This window comes from Aedes albopictus, chromosome 1 (assembly GCF_035046485.1).
Source record: "Aedes albopictus strain Foshan chromosome 1, AalbF5, whole genome shotgun sequence".
NCBI classification, from domain to species: domain Eukaryota; kingdom Metazoa; phylum Arthropoda; class Insecta; order Diptera; family Culicidae; genus Aedes; species Aedes albopictus.
Window position 1 is genome coordinate 113,945,023 of NC_085136.1, and position 26,298 is coordinate 113,971,320.

Sequence of the window (26,298 nt, forward strand, 5' to 3'; positions counted from 1 at the left end):
ATATGGGAACATTCTGATACGAGGCGATACGAAACGAAATTCAAAAGATTTCCGTGAGACCTATACGAAATCGGAATGCTCCCGATTTATTGCCATCTTGGAAATTATGGTCACCATTTTTGGAGACCAGACTTCTTCCCCATACCAGATATACCCATATTGAATGGTTTTAGAGCCTTAATCACCATTAAACAGCCGCCATCGTAAATTTGGAGCCACCATCTTGGATTTCAGACTGTCATCTTGGATATTCTGGTCGCCATTTTTTGACTCCGGCCATCTTCTCCATTCCAAATATATCCCATATTGCATGGTTTTGGAACCTAATCCATCATTAAACAGCCGCCATCTTGAATTTTGAGCCGCCATTTTGAATTTTTGACCACTATCTTGGATATTCTGATCACCACATTCGGAATCCAGACATCTTCCCCATTTCAAATATACACCATAGCTTAAAACTCCATTAAACAGCCGCCATCTTAAATTTTGAGCCGCCATCTTGGAATTTAGACCGCCATTTTATATATTCTGGTCACCAATTTTGAACTCCAGATAAATTGGCAACACTGCTTGTGGCGGTTAATTTACTTTGTATATCGTTAATATTTTAACTTGTGAATTTAGTGGGAAATCAGTGATTAATATTGCTCAAATTGTGTGTTTATGAAGCCCTAATCAAAATATCTGTCTCAACAAGTCAATGGTTTGTCGGAACGGTGTTGCATCGTTTCTATATTTTAATTCGTTTGGTGGCCAATGTGGGTCTAAGGTGATTTCGTATGAGCTGTTGTGAGCTGACATCCATCGCTTAATTCGGTTGCTGCTGTTGATGTTGTTGCTCTTATTGCTGTTGTTGCTGTGGTGGGCTTTCTTTTATTGCTGGTCTCGTTGGAGGAAAGTGACCGAGAGTGTGCTAGAATATTGTTTCTGTGCTAGTACGTGGATTGCACGCAAATTGTGGTTTTGGTCGTGGAAGGCAAGGGCTATATCTGCTGTTTACGGTTGTGCTCAGACAACTTGTAAGCATACAAAGAATAGCTGTGGTCGGAGAAGCGACTAATTTGGCAAAGAAGCAGAAAGCAAGGTTACGAGAAATAGCTACCAAGGACATTAGTACCCGTGGGATCCTTTAATGAAAGCTCAACTAGCTGTCTGAATTTACATTCATTACTGACTGAAAATATAAGCACAACGGATCGTCTCTCCTACCTCTCATTTTTACTATTGAACTCGCAAGTGCTACCGTAGTTTGTATACGAACCTTGATGTGTTGAGATCTGTATTTGTTTTGGTTCAGCTTTTTTTTTTGCTTCCCATATTGTACCTTGTGGCACGGTAAAGGCTGGGTATGCTGCGCAATTCAGATCCAATTGTGATCCACTAGCCTCTGCCCAGCAACTCCTATCCCTACCTCCACGCGGTACCGGCCGGAAACTATGAGCAACCTTAGGGAAGATCGGGTAACCAACCCCGGTGGGAACTTTGGTCGTAGGCTGACAGGGAAGGGGGGGTTTGCTTCGGCAAACCTGAGCGTCTGTTCTCCAGGAGGAGCGGCTCACAACAGCGTCTGATCCCCATGTTAGGGGCGGCTGATCTACGTCCGAGTGCCAGGGAAGGACTCTAAGCTCAACTGTGCACTATGGTCCTCCGGAAAGTAGGGGGTTGGTGTCAGGCCCTACGAGCCAGCCGTAAAAAACCATTGTAACGGAAAATCAGCAACAGAATAATACGAACCGAGACCAACGGCAACGACCCCAGCGAACAAAAAGGACTTGCGATTGGAAACTCGGTACGTGGAACTGCCGATCTCTCAACTTCATTGGGAGCACCCGCATACTCGCCGATCTACTGAAGTACCGCGGGTTCGGCATCGTAGCGCTGCAGGAGGTGTGTTGGACAGGATCCATGGTGCGAACGTTTAGAGGTAATCATACCATCTACCAGAGCTGCGGCAACACACGCGAGCTGGGAACAGCTTTCATCGTGATGGGCGATATGCAGAGGCGCGTGATCGGTTGGTGGCCGATCGACGAAAGAATGTGCAGGTTGAGGATCAAGGGCCGATTCTTCAACTTCAGCATAATAAACGTGCACAGCCCACACTCCGGAAGTACTGATGATGACAAGGACGCATTTTACGCGCAGCTCGAACGCGAGTACGATCGCTGCCCAAGCCACGACGTCAAGATCATCATAGGAGATTTAAACGCTCAGGTAGGCCAGGAGGAGGAATTCAGACCGACGATTGGTAAGTTCAGCGCCCACCAGCATACGAACGAAAACGGCCTACGACTCATTGATTTCGCCGCCTCCAAAAATATGGCCATACGTAGCACCTTTTTCCAACACAGCCTCCCTTATCGTTACACCTGGAGATCACCACAGCAGACGGAATCTCAAATCGACCACGTTCTGATTGACGGACGGCACTTCTCCGACATTATCGATGTCAGGACCTATCGTGGCGCCAACATCGACTCCGACCACTATCTGGTGATGGTCAAACTGCGCCCAAAACTCTCCGTCATCAACAATGTACGGTACCGGCGACCGCCACGGTACAACCTAGAGCGACTGAAGCAACCGGATGTCGCCTCAGCATACGCGCAGGATCTCGAGGCCGCGTTGCCGGACGAGGGCGAGCTCGATGAGGCCCCTCTAGAGGACTGCTGGAGTACAGTGAAAGCAGCCATCAACGACGCAGCCGAGAGCACCATCGGGTACGTGGAACGGAATCGACGGAACGAATGGTTCGACGAATAGTGCAGAACGGTTTTGGAGGAGAAGAACGCAGCGAGGGCGGTAATGCTGCAGCAAGGGACTCGACAGAACGTGGAACGATACAAACAGAAGCGGAAACAGCAGACACGCCTCTTTCGGGAGAAAAAGCGCCGCCTGGAAGAAGCGGAGTGTGAAGAAATGGAACTGCTGTGCCGTTCCCAAGAAACACGGAAGTTCTATCAGAAGCTCAACGCATCCCGCAACGGCTTCGTGCCGCGAGCCGATATATGCAGGGATAAAGACGGAGGCCTCTTGACGGACGGACGTGAGGTGATCGAAAGGTGGAAGCAGCACTTCGATCAGCACCTGAACGGCGTGGAGAACGTAGGCACGGGAGCCCACGGCAACGGAAGAAACGACGACGCCAGTGCAGCGGAGGACGGAAATGAACCAACTCCCACGCTGAGGGAAGTTAAGGATGCCATTCACCAGCTCAAAACCAACAAAGCAGCTGGTAAGGATGGTATCGCAGCTGAACTCTTCAAGATGGGCCCAGAAAAGTTGGCCACCTGTCTGCATCGGCTCATAGTCAGGATCTGGGAAACCGAACAGCTACCGGAGGAGTGGAAGGAAGGGGTAATCTGCCCCATTCACAAGAAAGGCGACCACTTGGAATGTGAGAACTTCAGGGCGATCACTATTTTGAATGCTGCCTACAAAGTGCTATCCCAGATCATCTTCCGTCGTCTGTCACCTAAAACAAATGAGTTCGTGGGAAGTTATCAAGCCGGCTTCATCGACGGCCGGTCGACAACGGACCAGATCTTTACCGTACGGCAAATCCTCCAGAAATGCCGTGAATACCAGGTCCCAACGCATCACCTGTTCATCGACTTCAAAGCGGCATACGACAGTATCGACCGCGCAGAGCTATGGAGAATCATGGACGAAAACGGCTTTCCTGGGAAGCTGACTAGACTGATTAAAGCAACGATGGACGGTGTGCAAAACTGCGTAAGGGTTTCGGGTGAACTATCCAGTTCATTCGTATCTCGCCGGGGACTGCGACAAGGTGACGGACTCTCATGTCTACTCTTCAACATCGCGCTGGAAGGTGTGATGCGACGAGCCGGGCTCAACAGCCGGGGAACGATTTTCACAAAATCCGGTCAATTTGTGTGCTTTGCGGACGACATGGACATTATCGCTAGAACATTTGGAACGGTGGCAGAACTGTACACCCGCCTGAAACGCGAAGCAGCAAAGGTCGGACTGGTGGTGAATGCCTCAAAAACAAAGTACATGCTGGTAGGCGGAACCGAAAACGACCGGATCCGTCTGGGTAGTAATGTTACGATAGACGGGGATACTTTCGAGGTGGTGGAGGAATTCGTCTACCTCGGATCCTTACTGACGGCTGACAACAACGTGAGCCGTGAAATTCGGAGGCGCATCATCAGCGGAAGTCGGGCCTACTACGGGCTCCAGAAGAAACTGCGGTCGAAAAAGATTCACCCACGCACCAAATGCACCATGTACAAAACGCTAATAAGACCGGTGATCCTCTACGGGCACGAGACATGGACCATGCTCGAGGAGGACCTACAAGCACTCGGAGTTTTCGAGCGACGCGTGCTAAGAACGATCTTCGGCGGTGTGCAGGAGAACGGCGTGTGGCGGAGAAGGATGAACCACGAGCTCGCTGCACTTTACGGCGAACCCAGCATCCAGAAGGTGGCCAAAGCCGGAAGGATACGGTGGGCAGGGCATGTTGCAAGAATGCCGGACAACAACCCTGCAAAGCTGGTGTTTGCAACTAATCCGGTTGGCACAAGAAGGCGTGGAGCGCAGAGAGCACGATGGGCGGACCAGGTGGAGCGTGACTTGGCGAGCATCGGGCGCGACCGAGGATGGAGAGCGGCAGCCACGAACCGTGTATTATGGAGAAATATTGTTGATTCAGTTTTATCTTGAATTTGATGTAATACTAAATAAATGAAAATTGTACCTTGTCTTCAGGTCGTGCATGTGTATAGGATTCAATTATTTTTCCAACTTTCGCGTGTATTTTGTTTTGATGCTATAACGTGCTGTATATTCGATATGGATGAAGCTGTTGATTGTGTTGTGTGCAAGAAATTAGAGGCCGACGCCGATAAAATTTTAACGTGTCTGTATTGTTTTTCGACTGCACATTTTAAGTGTCGCAATATAAGCGGTAAAGCTGTTAAGAAAGTTAAGGCTAATATGTATTTTTGTACTGTTAAATGCTCCGAGATATTTAAACGTATTAATGATATGTTAATCGACAAAACTTCTACAGTCAACGAAATCAAATCAATAGTTTTGAACATTGTTGTATCGCAATTGGACGTGATGAAGTCGGAAGTGAAATCTGTATCAGATGCAATCGAAAAATCACAAGAGTTTTTATCCTCGAAATTCGAAGATATCCTGAAAGATTACACACTTCTCAGGCAAGAAAATGAAAACTTGAAGTTACAAATGAATGACGTCAAATTTAAACTTTCAACTCTCGAAAAAACTGTTAATGGTATGGAAGGCAAATTGAGTATGTCGGAACTAGATGAGGTAGCAAATAACGCAATGATATTAGGAATTCCGTATTTTCCCGAAGAAAATGTATCTGATCTTGTTCTCAAAACTGCTTCACAGGTTGGTGTAAATTTGCTTCCTGAGTCGTTGGTATCTGTAAAAAGGTTGGATACCTACAACAAAACGAACCAAAACGTTCCAATAAAAGTTGTCTTTAAAAACAAAAATGATAAAGAGTTGGTCCTTTCTAAGAAAAGATCTTTTGGTAAGGTTAAAACTACACACATCCTGGATAATAACATCAATCATAAGGAAGCCAATGTCATCATACGCGATGAGTTAACTCCTTTAGCCTTAGATCTCCTGAAAAATCTTAGAGCTTTACAAGCGAAACACAGCATTCGGTATGTTTGGCCTGGGGGCAATACTTGTAAAACAAGATGACCTCTCAAAACCTGAATCAATTAAAACAAAAAATGATTTTAACGTGTTTGTTGCAAGGTTGTTAACCAGTCCATCTTTGTCAAGTTCTAGCAGTAGGTATTAGAAATATATATTTGCGTTTTGTTTTATTTTTTTTGTCGGTCTTTTTTTTCCAATGGCTGATACACTCAATCATTTTCATGAAAATATTGATGATTTCAATGATAATTCTGAACTTAGTTTAAAATATAATTTGAAGTATGCAATGAAACTTGAGAGGCATAAATGATTTACAAAAATTTGATAAAATTCTTGAAACTCTCGATCATTTCAAAGTTCCGTTAGATATTGTTATAGTGGGTGAAACATGGATTAAATCAGGAAATTGTAATTTGTATAAAATTCTAGGTTATAACTGTATATTTTCCTGTAGAAGTACGTCTTCCGGTGGTTTAGCTGTTTATATCAGGAATACTTTATCCCATAGAACAGTAATCAGTAGTGTTGAAAACGGTATGCATCACGTTCATGTACAACTAAAAATCAACGAACATTTATACGACATACATGGTATTTATCGTCCACCCTCGTACGACGTCCACGATTTGTTGAGTAATTTAGAAAACTGGTTATCTAATACTGCTCATAATAGCTCTTGTTTCGTTCTAGGAGACATGAAAATTCCTGTAAATTTGGCGAACAATAATGTAGTTGTGAGATATAATCTAATATTAGATCATGTTATTTGCCGAATGGAAGATGCATCCCGTCTTTGCAACCATACAATATTTTCAGAAGTCAGTGATCATTTGATAGTGTTATCCGAAATAAAGCTTTCTGTTGAAACTAGCCGTGTTACGTTTTCAAAAAGAATTATTAACCACACTGCGTTGCAAAATGAATTTAGGTCATACTTACAAAACATCCAGGACATTGATAATGTGAATACCTGCTTGGAAAACGTTGCTTCTAAATATAATGAAATTCTGGAACGTTGTACTGTTACTGTAACTAAAACAGCAAATTTGAAAGGATCGCATTGCCCGTGGATGAATTTCGAAATTTGGTCACTAATAAAAATAAAGAATAATTACCTAAGAAGACATCGCAGAAATCCAACAGATATTCAAACTGCTGAACTCTTTAAACATGTATCAAAAAAGTTGAAGTTTTAAAAAAAAAACAAAGAAACAATATTTTGAGAACTTATTGAGCAACACTTGCCATTCGAAATTGTGGAAAAATTTAAATACCATTCTCGGTATAAAAAACAAAGTGTCTCTGCAGTCCTTAACATACAACGGAGTTCAAACGTCTAACAAAAAACAAATATGTGAAATTTTCAATGATCATTTTTCTTCCATTGGTTCCGCATTAGCAGATGAAATTAATGCCGATAGGGATTCCAGATTCCATCTTTTTATAACCCGCTAGCGTAAATGAAGTGATAGTATTGATAAGAGATTTGAAAAACAGCAAAAGCCCGGGTCCTGACAATATTCCTGCGAGTATTTTGAAGAATAATGTAGATCTGTTTGCAAGAATACTATCTGAATCATTTAACAAAATTATTCAAACTGGTTGTTACCCATCCTGCCTCAAAATTGCCAAAGTTGTACCTATTTTCAAAAATGGAGACCCTTGCTCTCCTAATGATTATCGACCCATTTCTACATTATCAATGTTTAATAAAATTTTTGAAAAACTGTTAGTAAGCAGATTAACAAATTTCTTCGACCAGCACAATGTAATTTATAGCCTGCAATATGGATTTAGATGTAATAGTGGTACCAACATAGCTATCACTGAACTGGTTGATAGAATAATTTCTGAAATCGATAAGAAAAAGTACGTTGGAGCTCTTTTTCTTGATTTAAAGAAAGCTTTTGATACATTAAACCACGAGATTTTACTTGAAAGTTTGATAGATGTGGGGTGAGAGGGTTGGCCAATGATTTGATTCGTAGCTATTTGCATAACCGTCAACAATTTGTCGCAATTGATGGAACCAGAAGTATTTTAAGACACATTAGCACAGGAGTTCCACAGGGAAGTAATATTGGTCCATTACTTTTTCTCATTTATATCAATGATATCTGCCGATTAAATTTAGAAGGACAGCCTAGATTGTTTGCAGATGATACTGCCTTATTCTATTCGAATTCTGATCCTCATACCATTACTTCCTTTATTAATAGTGATTTGCAAAAATTGAGTAAATATTTTTCCAACAACCTGCTGTCTTTAAATTTAAGCAAAACTAAATTTATGGTATTTCATTCATCTAGGAGAACGCTACCGCCACTTTCTAATCCAACATTAGGGTCTGATATAGTAGAACAGGTCACAACATTTAAATATTTGGGTGTTTATTTGGACAGCACTTTATCTTGGGATGCCCATATACAACAAGTTTGTAACAAGGCATCTTTTTTGTGTGGAGTTCTAAGGCGAACAAACAATTTTCTCCCATGCCGAGTACTTTTACAATTTTATCATGCACATATTCACTCAAGATTAAGTTACTTGATTCTTTCTTGGGGTCGAGCGTGTAAATCTAAATTAAAAAGCTCCAAACAGTTCAAAACAGATGCATTAAAGCAATATTCAAATTACCCCACTTGTATCCTTCAGTTCAACTTTACGCTAACTTGCCCCATAGAATTTTGCCAATTGTAGGAATTTGCGAATTACAAACACTTTTGCTAGTTCACGATATACTCAATAATGTAACAACGCATCACAACTTATTGATACAGACAACTTCACGAACTCATAACACCAGGCGAGTTAATGATCTTGTGCTCATTAGAGCATCTTCTAGTTTTGGCCAAAAACGCTTCTCTGTCATCGGTCCGTCTAAATTCAACAATCTTCCGCGTGATCTACAGCAAATCAGCAGTCGTTATAGTTTTAAAAACAACATCAAGCGATATCTGAAAGATAACATCCATACACTTTTGCTATAATAGTAATATTAACCATCATAAAGTAGCTTAGAATAATTAATTATTAGTTTTAGTGCACAAGTGCTTACTTAAATGGACTTTCTGTCCACTGTAAGCACGTCCTTCAAATATTGTTATTTGTTTCTTCCATAAAATCTCTCTATTTTGTTAAGCTATTCTTTGTATTAATTTCTAATTTCTCAGCAATAATTTAGTTTTTAGTCTGTTTTGCCTGTTGCCAGTTTACTGTGAATCTAGATGCGTCCACTACCAGGAGGCTCGTTTCCAGAGTCTTTTGGTGTGGGGGAGAGTGGAGGGTCGCATGAAAAAAAAAAAAATCTTACCTATACCATATATACCCCATATTACATGGTTTTAGAGCCTTACACTTTTACATAACCACCATCTTGAATTTGAAGCCGCTATCTTGAATATCAGCCTGCCATCTTGAATTTTGAACCGAAATCGTGAAATTACGTATTGATTTCCACACAAAACTCGTCAATCATACTAAAGGTTACAAAAAATCGCCGCAGTTTGATGTGTCGTATGATGGGGCTTGGTTCAGCTTCATATACGGCCAGTTTTACCGGTGCTGGTCCGGATCACTGAAATGGCCCTAACTCCGGAACGCTTTGACCGACCCGGACCATTTTCAATAGCAACCAATGCGGTAAAATTCCGGTTCGATTCGAGCTATAATCCAAAAAATCGGTCAATGGGAAGTGCCTTAAAAGTGAGTGAACTTTTTTTGCGCACAGACATACGTACATACACACATACATTAACACATACAGACATGATTTCAATTCGTCGAACTGAGTTGATTGGTATATGTGACTTGACCCTCCGAGCCTTCTATCGAAAATTCGATTTTTGAGTGAACATATCGACACTGATTCTTCATTAGGGCCTAACTGACATTTTCGATTTCACTTCATCGATCCTCTCTTTGTGTTATTACGGAAAGTGTATTAAGTTTTCCAAAGATTTTTTGGTTGAAATGCGAAGACGACAACTACATCTTGCTCTAGAAATAAAAAGATAAATGATTTTGATTGTTTTGATCAAGATATTAGCGAAGGAGGAGGCGACGAAGAGAAACCGATCAAGTCAGTTAGGCCCTTAAGAAAAATATATTATAGCCCTTAAGAAAGCTATATTATAGCTTTCAGTAGTGCACTTAGGTGTACGAGAAAGGCAAAACCTTCAAAAAAAAAAACCTGAACAATTCTTATTAGCGTAGTTAAGGAAAGATCTGTGCTCCGACTATATTTTGCCTGGCGGCGGTGGCGTGTATTGGCATAACTGAAATCAACATTGGCGAAACAAAGAAGTTGTTAATGCGCTCTAGAATTTGTAATCTGAGCTTTTTCATGACTTCTGTATAACCATTCTTATATTCCTGTTCGGGTTCGTCACTACGATCAGTTGTTAGACCCATTGTGACATTACCCGTATTCTTAATGTAGTGCATGTCGCATTACTTCAATGAAAAGTGAAGTATCGATAGCATCGATTTTGAAACAGTTTTTTTTGGTTTTCTTAAAAGACTCGGAAGCTATCAAATTTGATAATAAAGTCGCACTACTTAAATTCAGAAAATCCTGAAGGATTTAAAGGAGGAATCTCCGAAGGAATTCCAGGAATCTTCAAAGGAGTTTCTGGAAGTAACACAGCAGGAGGAATCCTTGAAAAACTCCCAGAAGAATTTCTGATAGAGCTTATGGAGGAATCCCTGCAGGAACTGCTGTATCAAAACCCGAAGGAGCTATTGCAGAAATCCCTTGTGGTTCAGAGTTAGAGAGTTCCCTACAGAAACTTTTGAAGAAATTGGTGATAGAAATTTTAGAGAAATTCCAGGAATAATCTCTGAAGGAATTCCAAGAGGTGTCCCCGAAAAAAGTCCAGAAGGAACCTTTGACGGAACTCCAGCAGAAATCTCAAATGGGATACCAAGCGGCAGTTTCGAAGGGTACGCAAGGGGAATTCTCGAAGGATTTCCAGGAAGACTCACCAGCAGGAATCTCAAAAAAAAAAAAATTCAGAAAGAATCTCCGAGGGATTTCTAAGAATTTTCAAGAGGAATCTAAAAAGGAATTCCAGAGTAAATTTCTGAACGAATTCCAGGAGGAATTCTCGATGGGTTTCAAGGAGTTATCCCCTAAGGAATTTCAGGAAATACCTTAACCCTAAAAGGGATACCTTCATGGCCTCAGTTTCGTCACCTCGCTGAGTGTGTTCCATCAAAGACGAGCTCTGAAAGGCGCCTATAGATGAATCCCTGATGGAACTCCTGTACTAATCCCTATCTGAACTTCTGTACCGAATCCTGATTCCCAAAATTCCCAGAAGAATCCTCAAAGGCATCTGAGGATGAATCCTCTGAGGAATTCCAGGGGGGTCTCCAAGAAATTCCAGAGAGAATCCCCGAAGAAATTCGAGGAAGAATCGTCGCAGGAATTCCAGGAAGATTCCCCTAAAAGAATTTCAGCAGGAGTCCCCAGACGAGTTCCAGCGGACATTTGCACAGGAATTTGAAGAAGAATCTCCAAAGGATTTCCGGAAAGAATCTCCAGCATATTTCCAGGAGGAATACCTGAATGAATTTGAAGAAGAATTGAAGAAGGAATTCCAGGATCAATCCTCGAAGGAGTTCCAAGACAAATCCCCGGGAAATTACAAGGCGAAATCCCCGAAGGATTCCCAGGAGGAACACCAGGGCCAAAGTAATATTTTGATGGCCATTTAATCTAGTAGAGTTTTTTACAACTGTCACAAAACCTATTATCTTTTATTTTGAGTTTATGATGGCTTAAAGAACATCTTCTAGTCTATTTCACGAAAAATGTTACCTTGGGAGTCTCTAGTTAGCCTAGTGATTAAGGCTATGGATCGCCAATCCGGAGACGGCGGTTTCGATGCCCGCTCCGGTCGGGAAAATTTGCTCGACTCCCTGGGCATAGTGTATCATTGTCCTTGCCTCACAATATAAAAATTCATGCAATGGCAGGCAAAGAAAGCCCTTCAATTAATTACTGTGAAAGTGCTTAAAGAACACTAAGTGGAAGGGAGGCAGGCCAAGTTCAAGTGGGGACGTAGAGCCATAAAGAAGAAGAAGAAGAAATTCCCGGAAAATTTGCATTGATTCTCAGATGGCTGAATTCTCCTAAGGACTTCTGGAAGAATGAACAAAAAAATCCTGAAAGATTTTCCAGAGAAACTTCTGAAAGTATTTCCAGATCAAGTTCTTGAAGAAATTTCCGATAAACTTCTGGAAGAACTTTCCATGGAAGCTCACGAAGAACTCTCGCAGGAATTTCTTAAAGAAATATCGGTAGAACAGCTGCTGGAGCTCCCGATGAGCATTTTAAAGAACTCCCGGGGGGTTTATAGGTCCTGACAAATTAATTTTTCTGGAAGAATGACCGGAGGAAAGTATTGGGAAAATCTCCGGGATAATTTAAGGAAAAAAAATCAAAACATCTCATAAGGAACTTTTGACACAATTTTTTGGAATGACTGCAGCACATGTGCAGTTCTAAAAAAAACTTACTAGATATCTTCAGCAAGAATTTACAGAGGATCTCCTGCAATATTTCTCGGAGAAATTTCTTAAAGAATTTTCGGTGGAATTTCTAGTAAAATTTCTAAAATTTATGGAATTATTTGAAAATTATTTGAAAATTTTTGTGAGACAATCTTCCTGGGATTTCTTAAAAATTCCTTCAAGGATTCCTGGAAAAAAATCGTTAATGTTTGTGCAATTTTTGGAAGAACTTCTAAAAATCTGCAAGGGTCTTGCAAGACTTTCCAAGAGATACTTTTGATGGAACCGCAAGAGAAAATTCTAAACAAATCCTCGTAGAAATTTTGGAACATTTGAACATTGCTGAATATCCATAAAAACCTGAAAAAGTCTTTGGAGTTAGAGTCGCAGCAGACATTTCAGAAATCTTATATAGAATTATAGTAGTAGTCTTAAAGGAATCTCAAGAGAATTTATTAAAAAAAAAACTCTAGAGAAAAATTTGGAGAAACTTTTTGAGAAACTCTTGGTGGAATTCCTAGAAAAAATAATTGAGAAATTTATGAGAAAATTCCATAAGAAATCCTTTAATAAAATTTCTGGAGGATTTTCTGAAAGCATTCTTGGAGAAAGGATTTTCTCAAAAAAAAAAAACATGAATACCTGGAGAAACGCATAGATAAGGGTCTGCAAAGATCCCTAGGAAAAACACTTTTTAAATATTTCTAAAGGAATAGCGTAAGAATCTCTGGATGAATTCCTCCAAGATTTTATGGATAAGTCCCTGAAGATATTTATGTACCGATTAATTTGAATGTTTTCAATAGAATCCATAGGGAAATTCCTAAACAAATCTCTGGAATATCTGGTAAATTTTGTGAAAAAACACTGGAAGAATTTATTAAAGAATCTGAAGGAATAACTAAAGAAATCCATGTATGTAATTCTAAAGGAATCCATGAAGAAATGTTTGATTTTTTTTTTAATCGAATCGCTGACAATTTTCTAAAATTAGTTCTAGTGGAAAAGAAACCCATAAAAATGAACTTAAATTTTTTTTAAAGAAATTCATGAGGATATTTTTGAAAGAAATTCAGGAATCACCGTGGAGATTTCTCCAGAAATCGCCGTGTAGATTCCTCCAGGAATCGCCTTGGAGATTCCTCCAGGAATCGCCGTGGAGATTCCTCCGGGAATCGCCGTGGAAATTACTCCAAAAATCGCCGTGGGGATTGCTCCAGGAATCTCCGTGGAGATTCCTCCAGAAATCCCCTTGTGGAGATTCCTCCAGAAATCCCCTTGTGGAGATTCCTCCAGAAATCCCCTTGTGGAGATTCCTCCAGAAATTCCCTTGTGGAGATTCCTCCAGGAATCCTCTTGTGGAGATTCCTCCAGGAATCCCTGTGGAGATTTCTCCTGGAATCCCTGTGGAGATTTCTCCTGGAATGCCTGTGGAGATTCCTCCTGGAATGCCTGTGGAGATTCCTCCTGGAATGCCTGTGGAGATTCCTCCTGGAATGCCTGTGGAGATTCCTCCTGGAATGCCTGTGGAGATTCCTCCTGGAATGCCTGTGGAGATTCCTCCTGGAATCCCTGTGGAGATTCCTCCTGGAATCCCTGAGGAGATTCCTCCTGGAATCCCTGTGGAGATTCCTCCTGGAATCCCTGTGGAGTTTCTTCCTGGAATCCCTGTGGAGATTCCTTCTGGAATCCCTGTGGAGATTCCTTCTGGAATCCCTGTGGAGATTCCTCCAGGAATCCCTGTGGAGATTCCTCCAGGAATCCCTGTGGAGATTCCTCCTCGAATCCCTAAGGAGAATCCTCCTGGAATCCTTGTGGAGATTCCTCCTGGAATCCCTGTGGAGATTCCTCCTGGAATGCCTGTGGAGATTCCTCCAGGAATCCCTGTGGAGATTCCTCCAGGAATCCCTGTGGAGATTCCTCCAGGAATCCCTGTGGAGATTTCTCCAGGAATCCCTGTGGAGATTCCTCCAGGAATCCCTGTGGAGATTCCTCCAGGAATCCCTGTGGAGATTCCTCCAGGAATCCCTGTGGAGATTCCTCCAGGAATCCCTGTGGAGATTCCTCCAGGAATCCCTGTGGAGATTCCAGCAGGAATCCCTTTGGAGATTCCTCCTGGAATGCCTGTGGAGATTCCTCCTGGAATGCCTGTGGAGATTCCTCCTGGAATGCCTGTGGAGAATCCTCCTGGAATCCCTGTGGAGATTCCTCCTGGAATCCCTGTGGAGATTCCTCCTGGAATCCCGGTGGAGATTCCTCCTGGAATCCCTGTGGAGATTCCTCCTGGAATCCCTGTGGAGATTCCTCCTGGAATCCCTGTGGAGATTCCTCCTGGAATCCCTGTGGAGATTCCTTCTGGAATCCCTGTGGAGATTCCTCCAGGAATCCCTGTGGAGATTCCTCCAGGAATCCCTGTGGAGATTCCTCCTCGAATCCCTAAGGAGAATCCTCCTGGAATCCTTGTGAAGATTCCTCCTGGAATCCCTGTGGAGATTCTTCCAGGAATCCCTGTGGAGATTCCTCCAGGAATCCCTGTGGAGATTCCTCCAGGAATCCCTGTGGAGATTCTTTCAGGAATCCCTGTGGAGATTCCTCCAGGAATCCCTGTGGAGATTCCTCCAGGAATCCCTGTGGAGATTCCTCCAGGAATCCCTGTGGAGATTCCTCCAGGAATCCCTGTGGAGATTCCTCCAGGAATCCCTGTGGAGATTCCTCCAGGAATCCCTGTGGAGATTCCTCCAGGAATCCCTGTGGAGATTCCTCCAGGAATCCCTGTGGAGATTCCTCCAGGAATCCCTGTGGAGATTCCTCCAGGAATCCCTGTGGAGATTCCTCCAGGAATCCCTGTGGAGATTCCTCCAGGAATCCCTGTGGAGATTCCTCCAGGAATCCCTGTGGAGATTCCTCCAGGAATCCCTGTGGAGATTCCTCCAGGAATCCCTGTGGAGATTCCTCCAGGAATCCCTGTGGAGATTCCTCCAGGAATCCCTGTGGAGATTCCTCCAGGAATCCCTGTGGAGATTCCTCCAGGAATCCCTGTGGAGATTCCTCCAGGAATCCCTGTGGAGATTCCTCCAGGAATCCCTTTGGAGATTCCTCCAGGAATCCCTTTGGAGATTCCTCCAGGAATCCCTTTGGAGATTCCTCCAGGAATCCCTTTGGAGTTTCCTCCAGGAATCCCTTTGGAGTTTCCTCCAGGAATCCCTTTGGAGTTTCCTCCAGGAATCCCTTTGGAGTTTCCTCCAGGAATCCCTTTGGAGATTCCTCCAGGAATCCCTTTGGAGATTTCTCCAGGAATCCCTTTGGAGATTCCTCCAGGAATCCCTTTGGAGATTCCTCCAGGAATCCCTTTGGAGATTCCTCCAGGAATCCCTTTGGAGATTCCTCCAGGAATCCCTTTGGAGATTCCTCCAGGAATCCCTTTGGAGATTCCTCCAGGAATCCCTTTGGAGATTCCTCCAGGAATCCCTTTGGAGATTCCTCCAGGAATCCCTTTGGAGATTCCGCCAGGAATCCCTTTGGAGATTCCTCCAGGAATCCCTTTGGAGATTCCTCCAGGAATCCCTGTGGAGATTCCTCCAGGAATCCCTGTGGAGATTCCTCCAGGAATCCCTGTGGAGATTCCTCCAGGAATCCCTGTGGAGATTCCTCCAGGAATCCCTGTGGAGATTCCTCCAGGAATCCCTGTGGAGATTCCTCCAGGAATCCCTGTGGAGATTCCTCCAGGAATCCCTGTGGAGATTCCTCCAGGAATCCCTGTGGAGATTCCTCCAGGAATCCCTGTGGAGATTCCTCCAGGAATCCCTGTGGAGATTCCTCCAGGAATCCCTGTGGAGATTCCTCCAGGAATCCCTGTGGAGATTCCTCCAGGAATCCCTGTGGAGGTTCCTCCAGGAATCCCTGTGGAGATTCCTCCAGGAATCCCTGTGGAGATTCCTCCAGGAATCCCTGTGGAGATTCCTCCAGGAATCCCTGTGGAGATTCCTCCAGGGATCCCTGTGGAGATTCTTCCAGGAATCCCTGTGGAGATTCCTCCAGGAATCCCTGTGGAGATTCCTCCAGGAATCCCTGTGGAGATTCCTCCAGGAATCCCTGTGGAGATTCTTTCAGGAATCCCTGTGGAGATTCCTCCAGGAATCCCTGTGGAGATTCCTCCAGGAATCCCTGTGGAGATTCCTCCAGGAATCCCTGTGGAGATTCCTCCAGGAATCCCTGTGGAGATTCCTCCAGGAATCCCTGTGGAGATTCCTCCAGGAATCCCTGTGGAGATTCCTCCAGGAATCCCTGTGGAGATTCCTCCAGGAATCCCTGTGGAGATTCCTCCAGGAATCCCTGTGGAGATTCCTCCAGGAATCCCTGTGGAGATTCCTCCAGGAATCCCTGTGGAGATTCCTCCAGGAATCCCTGTGGAGATTCCTCCAGGAATCCCTGTGGAGATTCCTCCAGGAATCCCTGTGGAGATTCCTCCAGGAATCCCTGTGGAGATTCCTCCAGGAATCCCTGTGGAGATTCCTCCAGGAATCCCTGTGGAGATTCCTCCAGGAATCCCTGTGGAGATTCCTCCAGGAATCCCTTTGGAGATTCCTCCAGGAATCCCTTTGGAGATTCCTCCAGGAATCCCTTTGGAGTTTCCTCCAGGAATCCCTTTGGAGATTCCTCCAGGAATCCCTTTGGAGATTCCTCCAGGAATCCCTTTAGAGATTCCTCCAGGAATCCCTTTGGAGATTCCTCCAGGAATCCCTTTGGAGATTCCTCCAGGAATCCCTTTGGAGATTCCTCCAGGAATCCCTTTGGAGATTCCTCCAGGAATCCCTTTGGAGATTCCTCCAGGAATCCCTTTGGAGATTCCTCCAGGAATCCCTTTGGAGATTCCTCCAGGAATCCCTTTGGAGATTCCTCCAGGAATCCCTTTGGAGATTCCTCCAGGAATCCCTTTGGAGATTCCTCCAGGAATCCCTTTGGAGATTCCTCCAGGAATCCCTTTGGAGATTCCTCCAGGAATCCCTTTGGAGATTCCTCCAGGAATCCCTTTGGAGATTCCTCCAGGAATCCCTTTGGAGATTCCTCCAGGAATCCCTTTGGAGATTCCTCCAGGAATCCCTGTGGAGATTCCTCCAGGAATCCCTGTGGAGATTCCTCCAGGAATCCCTGTGGAGATTCCTCCAGGAATCCCTGTGGAGATTCCTCCAGGAATCCCTGTGGAGATTCCTCCAGGAATCCCTGTGGAGATTCCTCCAGGAATCCCTGTGGAGATTCCTCCAGGAATCCCTGTGGAGATTCCTCCAGGAATCCCTGTGGAGATTCCTCCAGGAATCCCTGTGGAGATTCCTCCAGGAATCCCTGTGGAGATTCCTCCAGGAATCCCTGTGGAGATTCCTCCAGGAATCCCTGTGGAGATTCCTCCAGGAATCCCTGTGGAGATTCCTCCAGGAATCCCTGTGGAGATTCCTCCAGGAATCCCTGTGGAGATTCCTCCAGGAATCCCTGTGGAGATTCCTCCAGGGATCCCTGTGGAGATTCTTCCAGGAATCCCTGTGGAGATTCCTCCAGGAATCCCTGTGGAGATTCCTCCAGGAATCCCTGTGGAGATTCCTCCAGGAATCCTCTAGGAATCTCTGTGGAGACTCCTCTAGGCATCTCGATGGAGATTGCTCTAGGAATCCTTGTGGATATTCGTCCAGGAATCTTTGTGGAGAATCCTCCAAGAATCCCTGGAGGAAGGAAGTTCTAAGATTTTTTTTTTAATAAATCAATGAAAGAATTCTCAGGCAACAATTTGATGCTGTACAAACGTTGCTCCAACTTTTTTAAATCAGCCTTCATTTGAACAAAAGCTGAGCACAAAAGGTAGAATCTTTTATTTAGCTCCTAAACATTTAATTTTAGTGATATTATTTAACTTTGAGCTGATTTGAGGTTCATTAGAAGTCTGATTTAAGGCTTAATATGCGCTTAATCAGTTATCAATTAAACTTATTAATTGTGTAAACATAAAATAAAAACACTTTCGTGAGCCTATTTTTATCATTAGCTGCGTCTATTTCCAGTGATGATGTTAAAGAATGTATAAGTTAATCTGTAGAAAAACTGGGAATTGGGTTGTTTAATGAATAAAATATTGCTAATTTCTATAGCCTAATCGAAAGAGCTCATTTTTCTGAGTATTACGTGATTTTATTGGATTCCAATACCTTTGTTTTGATGGTCAAATTAAAAAAAAACCGTTTTAATTTTCGTAGATAGAATAACACTTTAATCGATAAAATGACAGTTTGACCCGAACAAAAAATTTCCCCCATACAAATTTTAAATGCATTTTAAAAATAGTTCCCGGACTCGGAAAATTATAAAAATTTGGATTTACACCAATTTTGGGGCGGAGAATCCGATTATGAAGTAAACCGGATAACCCTAAAGAACCCAATTGAACTCGGTCACGCGTTTTTTCGTCTCTGCGTGTGTTTCAATAGGCTGGTGCTACGCCATCCAGTGAGTTTTCGTCAAGTGTCTAAAAAATAGTGCGCGAGCGTGAAAACTTTTGCTTTTGCCAAGATTTAAATTTCGAGAATTTTCAAATGTTATTTTTGAAATGGCAAATTTACTTTCAATTGGTTAGAATGTGTGCTGCTTGAATCTGGTAAAAGTGAAAAATGCCGAATGATCTTTCTGATTTTTTTGTCTTTGTGATCATATCAAAACAAAACAAGGTGATTGTAGCAATTTGTTTACCAAGACAAAATACCTAATACATATTTCCTTCCCATGTCCAAACTCCTAGTGATTTCTCATAGTAACGCAGAGAATTCCTCGGTTATTGGTCTAAGCGAGATCCACGTCATCACTTCCTTCCCTATCCTCAATTGACCTGCATTCGGACGCGGCCGGCGCTGGTATTGCTTATTAAAAAGTATTGGGATTTCTGCATTTATAATACAATGAGGAGAAACTAGTCCCAAGCATCATCTGTTGGTTCTTTGTGTAAATGCAGTTGTCCTTGCAGTAACAGAGGAGCTCAGGAAAACTGGAAATTGAACTCTGTCCTCCTGATTTATTGTCACTCACTTTAGCACCTACACCACACACAATTGTATACATATCCTCGAAAACAAGGGCATTACTTGTTGTGTCTGAATTGTCAAAAACATAAGTTGAACTAAGTCTTCACGAAAACCATACTTGAGTCAGCTGTAAAAAAATATTTGATTAAAGGTTGAACAACTGAAGATTGATTCTGCATGTTTGTGTATGGTTTAGAGCTGGTTATCCAGATGAATAATATATTCAATTTGATATTCAGCCATCCATGTATTGCTCATAAAAGAGGTTGAACGAGCCATACTTCAAACCAATATTCAGCTGTCGTTGTCTTAAGCCATTGATACCATTAACCAGCTATTGTTCAGCAAATACTTTCACTGTTCAGCATTTTTTGTTACTTGGGTTGCTGAAAACGCAGAGAAATCTCCGAAGGAGGTCCTGGCAGAATTTCATTGAAATTCCCTGGAAAATGTTCTGACGAAATCGCTGGAAGAAATTCTGAAGAAATACCTGGAGGATAAACAAAATGAAAGCAATGTAAGGCAATCCGTTAACAAATTTATAAAAGAATCCCCTAAATGTTGCTTCTATTTGTAGAGGTTTCTGAAGGGTACCTTGTAAGATCCAAACAAGCTACTTGCATAACCCTTTGGAGACGAATGGGCCACATTAGCCCAGCCGAGAAGACTGACTATTACAAACGTGTTCTAGACCAGCGAGGTTAAAGACACGGACACGTTCAATGCTTCCAGTGAGCTATTCGCTCTTTGAAGGTAGCACGATACTAGACAACGGACTAGCATGCAATGCCCAGTGGCACAGCCGAAAACTTTTCCTAACAGCTGCGGCGGGAATCGAACCCGCGCTCCTCGGCACGATGCGAATAAGTGCTTGGTGACACTAGCCCCACGACCACGAAGCCACATCCAAAAAGACGAAAACACCGTTTCCAAAGGGTTAAATTGCACTTTGAGAAGAGTTTCCCAGCCCTTATTAGTTGGATCTCAGATCAGATCAATCACGGAGGAGCAACCATTGACATGTACAGTCAGTCTAAGCTAAGCTAACAAAGTATGATATTGAAGAACAATATTCAGAATTTTCCGGCCATATACAGTGTATCAAACAATTGTCCGTACAGCAGCTTTTTGGTCAAAATAATTTTTCATTTAAATGTTTATAACTTTTTTTACATCAATCAAAAACCCTGAAATTTTGACCAATCATGAATCATGTATTAATGCTCCATTGGTTAAATTTTGAGCGAGATCGAATAAGTGTTTTGTAAGTTATAGAACTTTTAGTAAAACTTATATGATTTTTGAACACATTTTTGAAGCATTATATCTCAATATGTACTCGATGAAACTTTTTCAATCTTTTTTGTGTTACAGCTTATACCTAAGGCTTTCATATGCAGCTTCGTTTGAGGTTTTATATTCACTACGAAAAATATAAAAAAATCTGTATATGTTCAGAGTATTATTCGGAAATTTATCATATTTTGATCAATAAAATTGCCAAGTGTTTTCAACTTATTTAAACTCTCTTAATGTAATATTTTTATACAGGACCTACTAAACTACATATGAAGAATAGGTCCTATGCATTTTTCATTCAGTTAATACACTTTCATTGGTGGAAAACGTTTGGCAGATTATATGTACAAAATATGGTAATTTTTTAAATATCGTCAACTACATAAGCACATTTTTCATATTTTTTGTAGTGAATATAAAACCTCAAACGTAGCTGCATATGAAAGCCTTAGGTTTGAGCTGTAACACAAAAAAAATTGAAAAAGTTTCATCGAGTACATATTGAGATAAAATGTTTTAAAAATGAGTTCAAAAATCTTGTAAGTTTTACTAAAAGTTCTATAACTCACAGAAAACTTATTCGATCTCGCTCAACATTTTACCAATGGAGCATTAATACATGATTCATGATTGGTCAAAATTTCAGCATTTTTGATTGACGTATAAAAAAGTTTTAAACATTTAAATGAAAAATTATTTTGACAAAAAATTTGCTGTACGAACAATTGTTTGATACACTGTATTTCAAACCACAACTAGCCTGAAAAACAACAAGTTCATATTCGTTCGTTTTTCTTTTACAGAAAACGAAAAACGTTAAAGCTTGTCTCTCAAACATTGTTACGTAAACTCTTTTCACGTTTCATTTAGTCACTATTTGGAGATTTGTAGCACAACTGAACGTCCTTTGCTAATCTCCCCAAACGCAGCGTACCCTCCTATTGACTTAAGGACAAACGTCTTAAAATCCCGCTTAAACAGTACATCATAACTTCAGACGCACAAATCTCAAGAAGCAAGCTTCAAACAACAGTGCATTTTATTATTTTGTTCTTGCTCACTTGTAATAAGCTTAAAATGAGAAGCTCAGGTGCGCTGGTTTTGTTTACGAAAAGATTTGTGCTTTCAAAATCGTGAGTAGGTGCCAAAGTCGGCCATTGTGGCGGCCATTTTGGGATTCTAACAAGTCTGTCCTTAAGCTCCCGTGTGTTGACTTGCCAGATAAGAGTGCGTCCTGTCCTACGCTTCCGTAGCGTAGGTTCAACACTTTCGCACATCACATGTCCCGTCACCACTGACTGCTCCCGTGTCTGTTGATTTATCCACCAGAAAAACGTGATGCGGCGGCGTTCGGTATAGTGCGGCGCACACATCAACAATCAACACCGCACCGCCCGCGTGGTAACGCGAGAGTGCGTTCACTCACCTTATCTCGATACGAGGGATCCGCAGATCCATCTTGTCTTGCTGTAACGATTCGCGGGCTGTTATTGCGCGTCGGATTTACTAACGGCGCGATTCGATTTGGCACCTAGCCTGGACGGACGGACGGACACGTAACGGATGACTCCTACGCGATCCCTAACGATCGACCGAACACATTCGACTAAACGACGACTTTCGATCCTTGTATGTTGTTACCGGTGCGATGGTTGGTTCGTTTGCCTTTTTGCTCGGTTCGGTAGCTATGTAGGCACTTCGGAAGTAATGACGAGCGATTGTTTTGCTTTGAATTGTACCGTAAACGACCGAGTTTCGGTTAATGCTGGGAAACCTCTAATTTGGTTGGGTTCGATTCGGTTGTAACTGCAAATTGTACTTAATTATAGAATTTGGAATATTCTACAGCCAATTACATGACTGATCATTAATTCGGGAATATTTCATACCAGCACATGCTTACCAGCTGTATTGAACCACAACCATACAGCTGAGGTACGGTTCACAACCGTAGATGTACTGCCGTAATTCTGCAAAGTGACGTAAGCGCCATTCAAAATGAGCAAGAGTTTTATACATAATAACCAAAAAATGGACCAAAACTATCAATGTCGCTTACGTCACTTTGCAGAATTACGGCAGTGTAGGTATACATCAGAGACCTATGACATCTTGTGCGACAGACTTTTTGGATCACTGTCAAGTTCAAAGATGAGGCAACAGCGAAAGCAGCGAAACATTTTCCCAGCTGAGTGAATGCGCGATCGGTACGGGACGACAGAAGGCAGAGATGGCATATGTGTTCTAAATAGAGAACACTTTTCAAAAATAGTAGGAAAAAGAAGTGGATAAACCGGGACGGTGTGACGTTTTTGTGAATGAAGCGACACGAGTCTAGCGAAGTGGTTTATCGAACAGTCAAACAGCTATCGGTGATCATCATTTGCGGTAGGGAAAAGGAATTTACCAGCTATGAGAAGCGTTTAGTTTTAACCCTCTGGATCCGGAGGGGTCATATATGACCCCAACACAGAACGGCTGTATAAATTCACATATTTAATAAAACAGGATATTGCCTTGGGCAAAGTTGTAGCAAATTGAGTCCTCTATTAATGAAAAATGGGAATATTTGTATTTGAGACTTAACTGAAAACCTAGAACATCCTGAACACCATAAAGTTTGGAGAAACGAAATAATTGACATACATACCAGTCGTTTTAAAAGCTGAATTTGGATATGGGTCTTGTTCAAATGTATTTATTAAACCTTCGTAAAGAATATCAAAAGGTGTTTTATATTCAGGGATGTTCTAGGTATTCCAAACTGTCCTATAGTAAAGCACTTCATAAACTACTGGGATCCGTGAAGCTATTGAAATCTACAATGTCATTTAGAGACACTATAGGGGTATTCCAGGTCAGCCAAACTACCTTGGAGTTCAGAACTTCAGGTCTGCACTCGTAACAGCAGCCATAACTATTATACTGAGTAACGTTGCATAATAAACCAAGGTTATTGGTCCAATCTGAAGTCTACTTGATATTGTAATACACCTTTGGGACATTCAGGGTCGTCCAAACTGTCCTATAATGAAGTCCTTCAAATCTACATGAATAACTTTATGTGTTTCCGCCATGCTGGAATCCACGAAGCTCTCGAAATCTCAAATGTCATTTAGAGCCACTATAGGAATATCTTTCTACTTCTTCTCTATGGCTCTACGTCCGCACAGAGACTTGACCTGCCTCGCTTCAACTTAGTGTTCTTTGAGCACTTCCACAGCTATTAATTGAAGGGCTTTCTTTGCCTGCCATTGCATGAATTTGTATATTGTGAGGCAAGGACAATGATACTCTATGCCCAGGGAGTCGAGAAAATTTTCCCGACCAGAACGGGAATCGAACCCGCCGTCTGCGGATTGACGATCCATAGCCTTAAGCACTAGGCTAACTAGAGACCCCATATGAATATCGCAGGTAAGCCAAATTACCTTGGAGTTCAGGCACTCGTAACAGCAGTCATATCTGATATACTGAGTAACGTTGCATAATCAATCGCGGTTACTGGACCAACTTGAAGTCTACTTTATATTGTAATGAACCTTTTGGACATTAAGGGTCGTCCAAACCGTCCTGAAGTTTAGCTCTTGACAGTAACAGTAGATATTCTCATAATTAACTGTAACATTACACATCCAACTGTAATCTGTATTTCCCCTGGCATTTCATGAATCATTCCAAGACAGTTTTGAGATATTCCAGATCAACCAAACTACTTCGAAGACCATAGCTTCAGGTCTACACTTGTGATAATATGTTTACCAGTACGCTAAGTAGTGTTACATCCACTGTATTTACCAAAGTAGTTCGAGGAATAGTAAGCATTGTTACATATTTTTGGGATATTATGGAACATTCTTGCTGTTATGGTGCTAAGTTGATAAAAACTACTACTGTAACATGAGGTGATTGCGTTTTAGATAGTAACGTTACACAATCAAATAGAATACGTGAACGTGGGTCCACCATGATAGATTTGTGATAATTGAGGCCATCCAATCTTTCATGGAGTACACAACCTTATATCTACACTTGCAATGCTAGCATGCTACACTGATAATAATACATAAGGCTGACACAAATTTCGGTTTTCTCTTATGTTACCCCCCCTTCGAAATTTATGGACCAAAATTCGACGTTTTGAGGGGGGACACAAATAAATTATTTGGGAAATTTTAAAATTTTAGAGTGAAATTAGAGTTGTTGAAACAATTTCTTCACAAATCCGATGAGTTTGACGATTCTGCCCAATTGTTATCACCCCCCCCCCCCTTGACGAATCAATGAGCAAAGTGACAAAAGAAGAAAATGAGATTTGTTCCGGCCTAATGAACCATATTTAGTTTTATTATTCAAAAACTAGTAGGCATTTTTCTGTACTTTTGAAACATTTATCGCTAATGGAATGTTTGGGTCATTATGACCCAGACAGGCAGGCTGAATGTGCACTGAACTCTAAGATCTAAACTCAAGAACAGTTTGGATGACCTAGAATAAACCGACTGATCTGATACTGTCTATTGAACTTACAGAAGTATTCTTCCAGTAAAACCTCTATGAATTCCTCTGAGAACTCCTCTAAAAATTCTCAGAAGAAAACCTCGAAGAATTTCTCGAAGAATTCCTATAAGGATTTCTGCCGGGTTCTGGGTATCACTCGGAAGACGCCTCTAGGAATCCTTCTAGTGATTCATTCAGTAATCCCTCTGGGATCAGTGCTATCATGGTAAAACCTGAGCTGGTTACTCACGATTTCAAAATCGCAGTGCTCCATACACTGGTAAGCCCCCATAGGAATGACTACAAATGACTGAAATTTTCAAGATGTTTTTTCTGTAATTTTGGGGGGTCATTCTTGCAGATTGACCCATTGCATTCTAAAGATTTCTCAAAAATATCGTTAAAAATTGATTCCTTCCTCTGTATTGCTCAATAATTTTCTCCATGATTACCTCTAGGAATACCACCAGAAATTCCTTTAGAAGCCGTTTATAAACCACGTAGACTTTTTGGAAAGAGGGACCGGGTCTTGCCAAAGTCTACGCTCTTTACAAATTCCAAAATTTTTGTATGGACAAAAGCCTACGAGGGAGGAGGGGGGTGGTCTGAGATGGCCAAAATTTGGTCTACGTAGTTCTTGAACAGCCCCTCAAGGATTCTTTCAAGATTTATCAAAATTTTCCCAGAAAAAGAAGATTTTTGCAGGATTTCTTAGAATGATTCAAGCAAGGTTCGTTAAGAAATTCTTCCTAGGATTTCTTCAGCGATTAAAAGAATTCCTTTAAAGATTTTCCTGAAATTAAATATTGTTGAATTTTTTCCAAAGTTTCTTCAGGTCTTATATTCCGAGATACCCTCAGGCATTTATTTGGAATTTTCACTAGAAAGTTTTCAAGCTTCTCTTTCTTTCAAGCTTCTAATTCGTTCAGAGGGTTCTGCAGAAGACACATTCCACGCACTTCTACACCATGGTTTTTGAACTTCATTGAACGATATTTTAGTGCTCCAGCTGTCGATTTTGATTCTTTTCTCAGCAAAATGATGAAAACTACATACATATATTATTCTAGTACTAGAAACTTTGAAAAATGTTTCGAGAAAGTATCAAATTTTATGCCATCAAGTCAAAATTTTCCAGTTTTTGCGATGGTGTCCCGTTACGCTCTATTTCTTGATTTTTCTTGAAGTAAAAAGTTCCAATTTACATTTACAAAGCACGAAATTAATCTTCTAATCAAGT

General features: G+C 41.8%; 1 protein-coding gene across 2 annotated transcripts in view; it reads right to left on the reverse strand.

The window, feature by feature from the left end:
- LOC115256097 (sodium-independent sulfate anion transporter) overlaps positions 1–26,298 on the reverse strand; it is a 101,702-nt gene that overhangs the window by 46,351 nt on the left and 29,053 nt on the right. Inside the window, exon 1 of one of the 2 annotated variants that reach the window (XM_029854355.2) lies at positions 21,985–22,147. The exons of the other annotated variant lie outside the window; for it this stretch is intronic. Within the exon in view, the coding sequence (XP_029710215.1) occupies positions 21,985–22,016 (32 nt within the window). The 5' untranslated portion in view covers positions 22,017–22,147. Of the gene's footprint in view, positions 1–21,984; positions 22,148–26,298 lie in introns of those variants that run through there. 2 annotated transcript variants of the gene reach the window in all.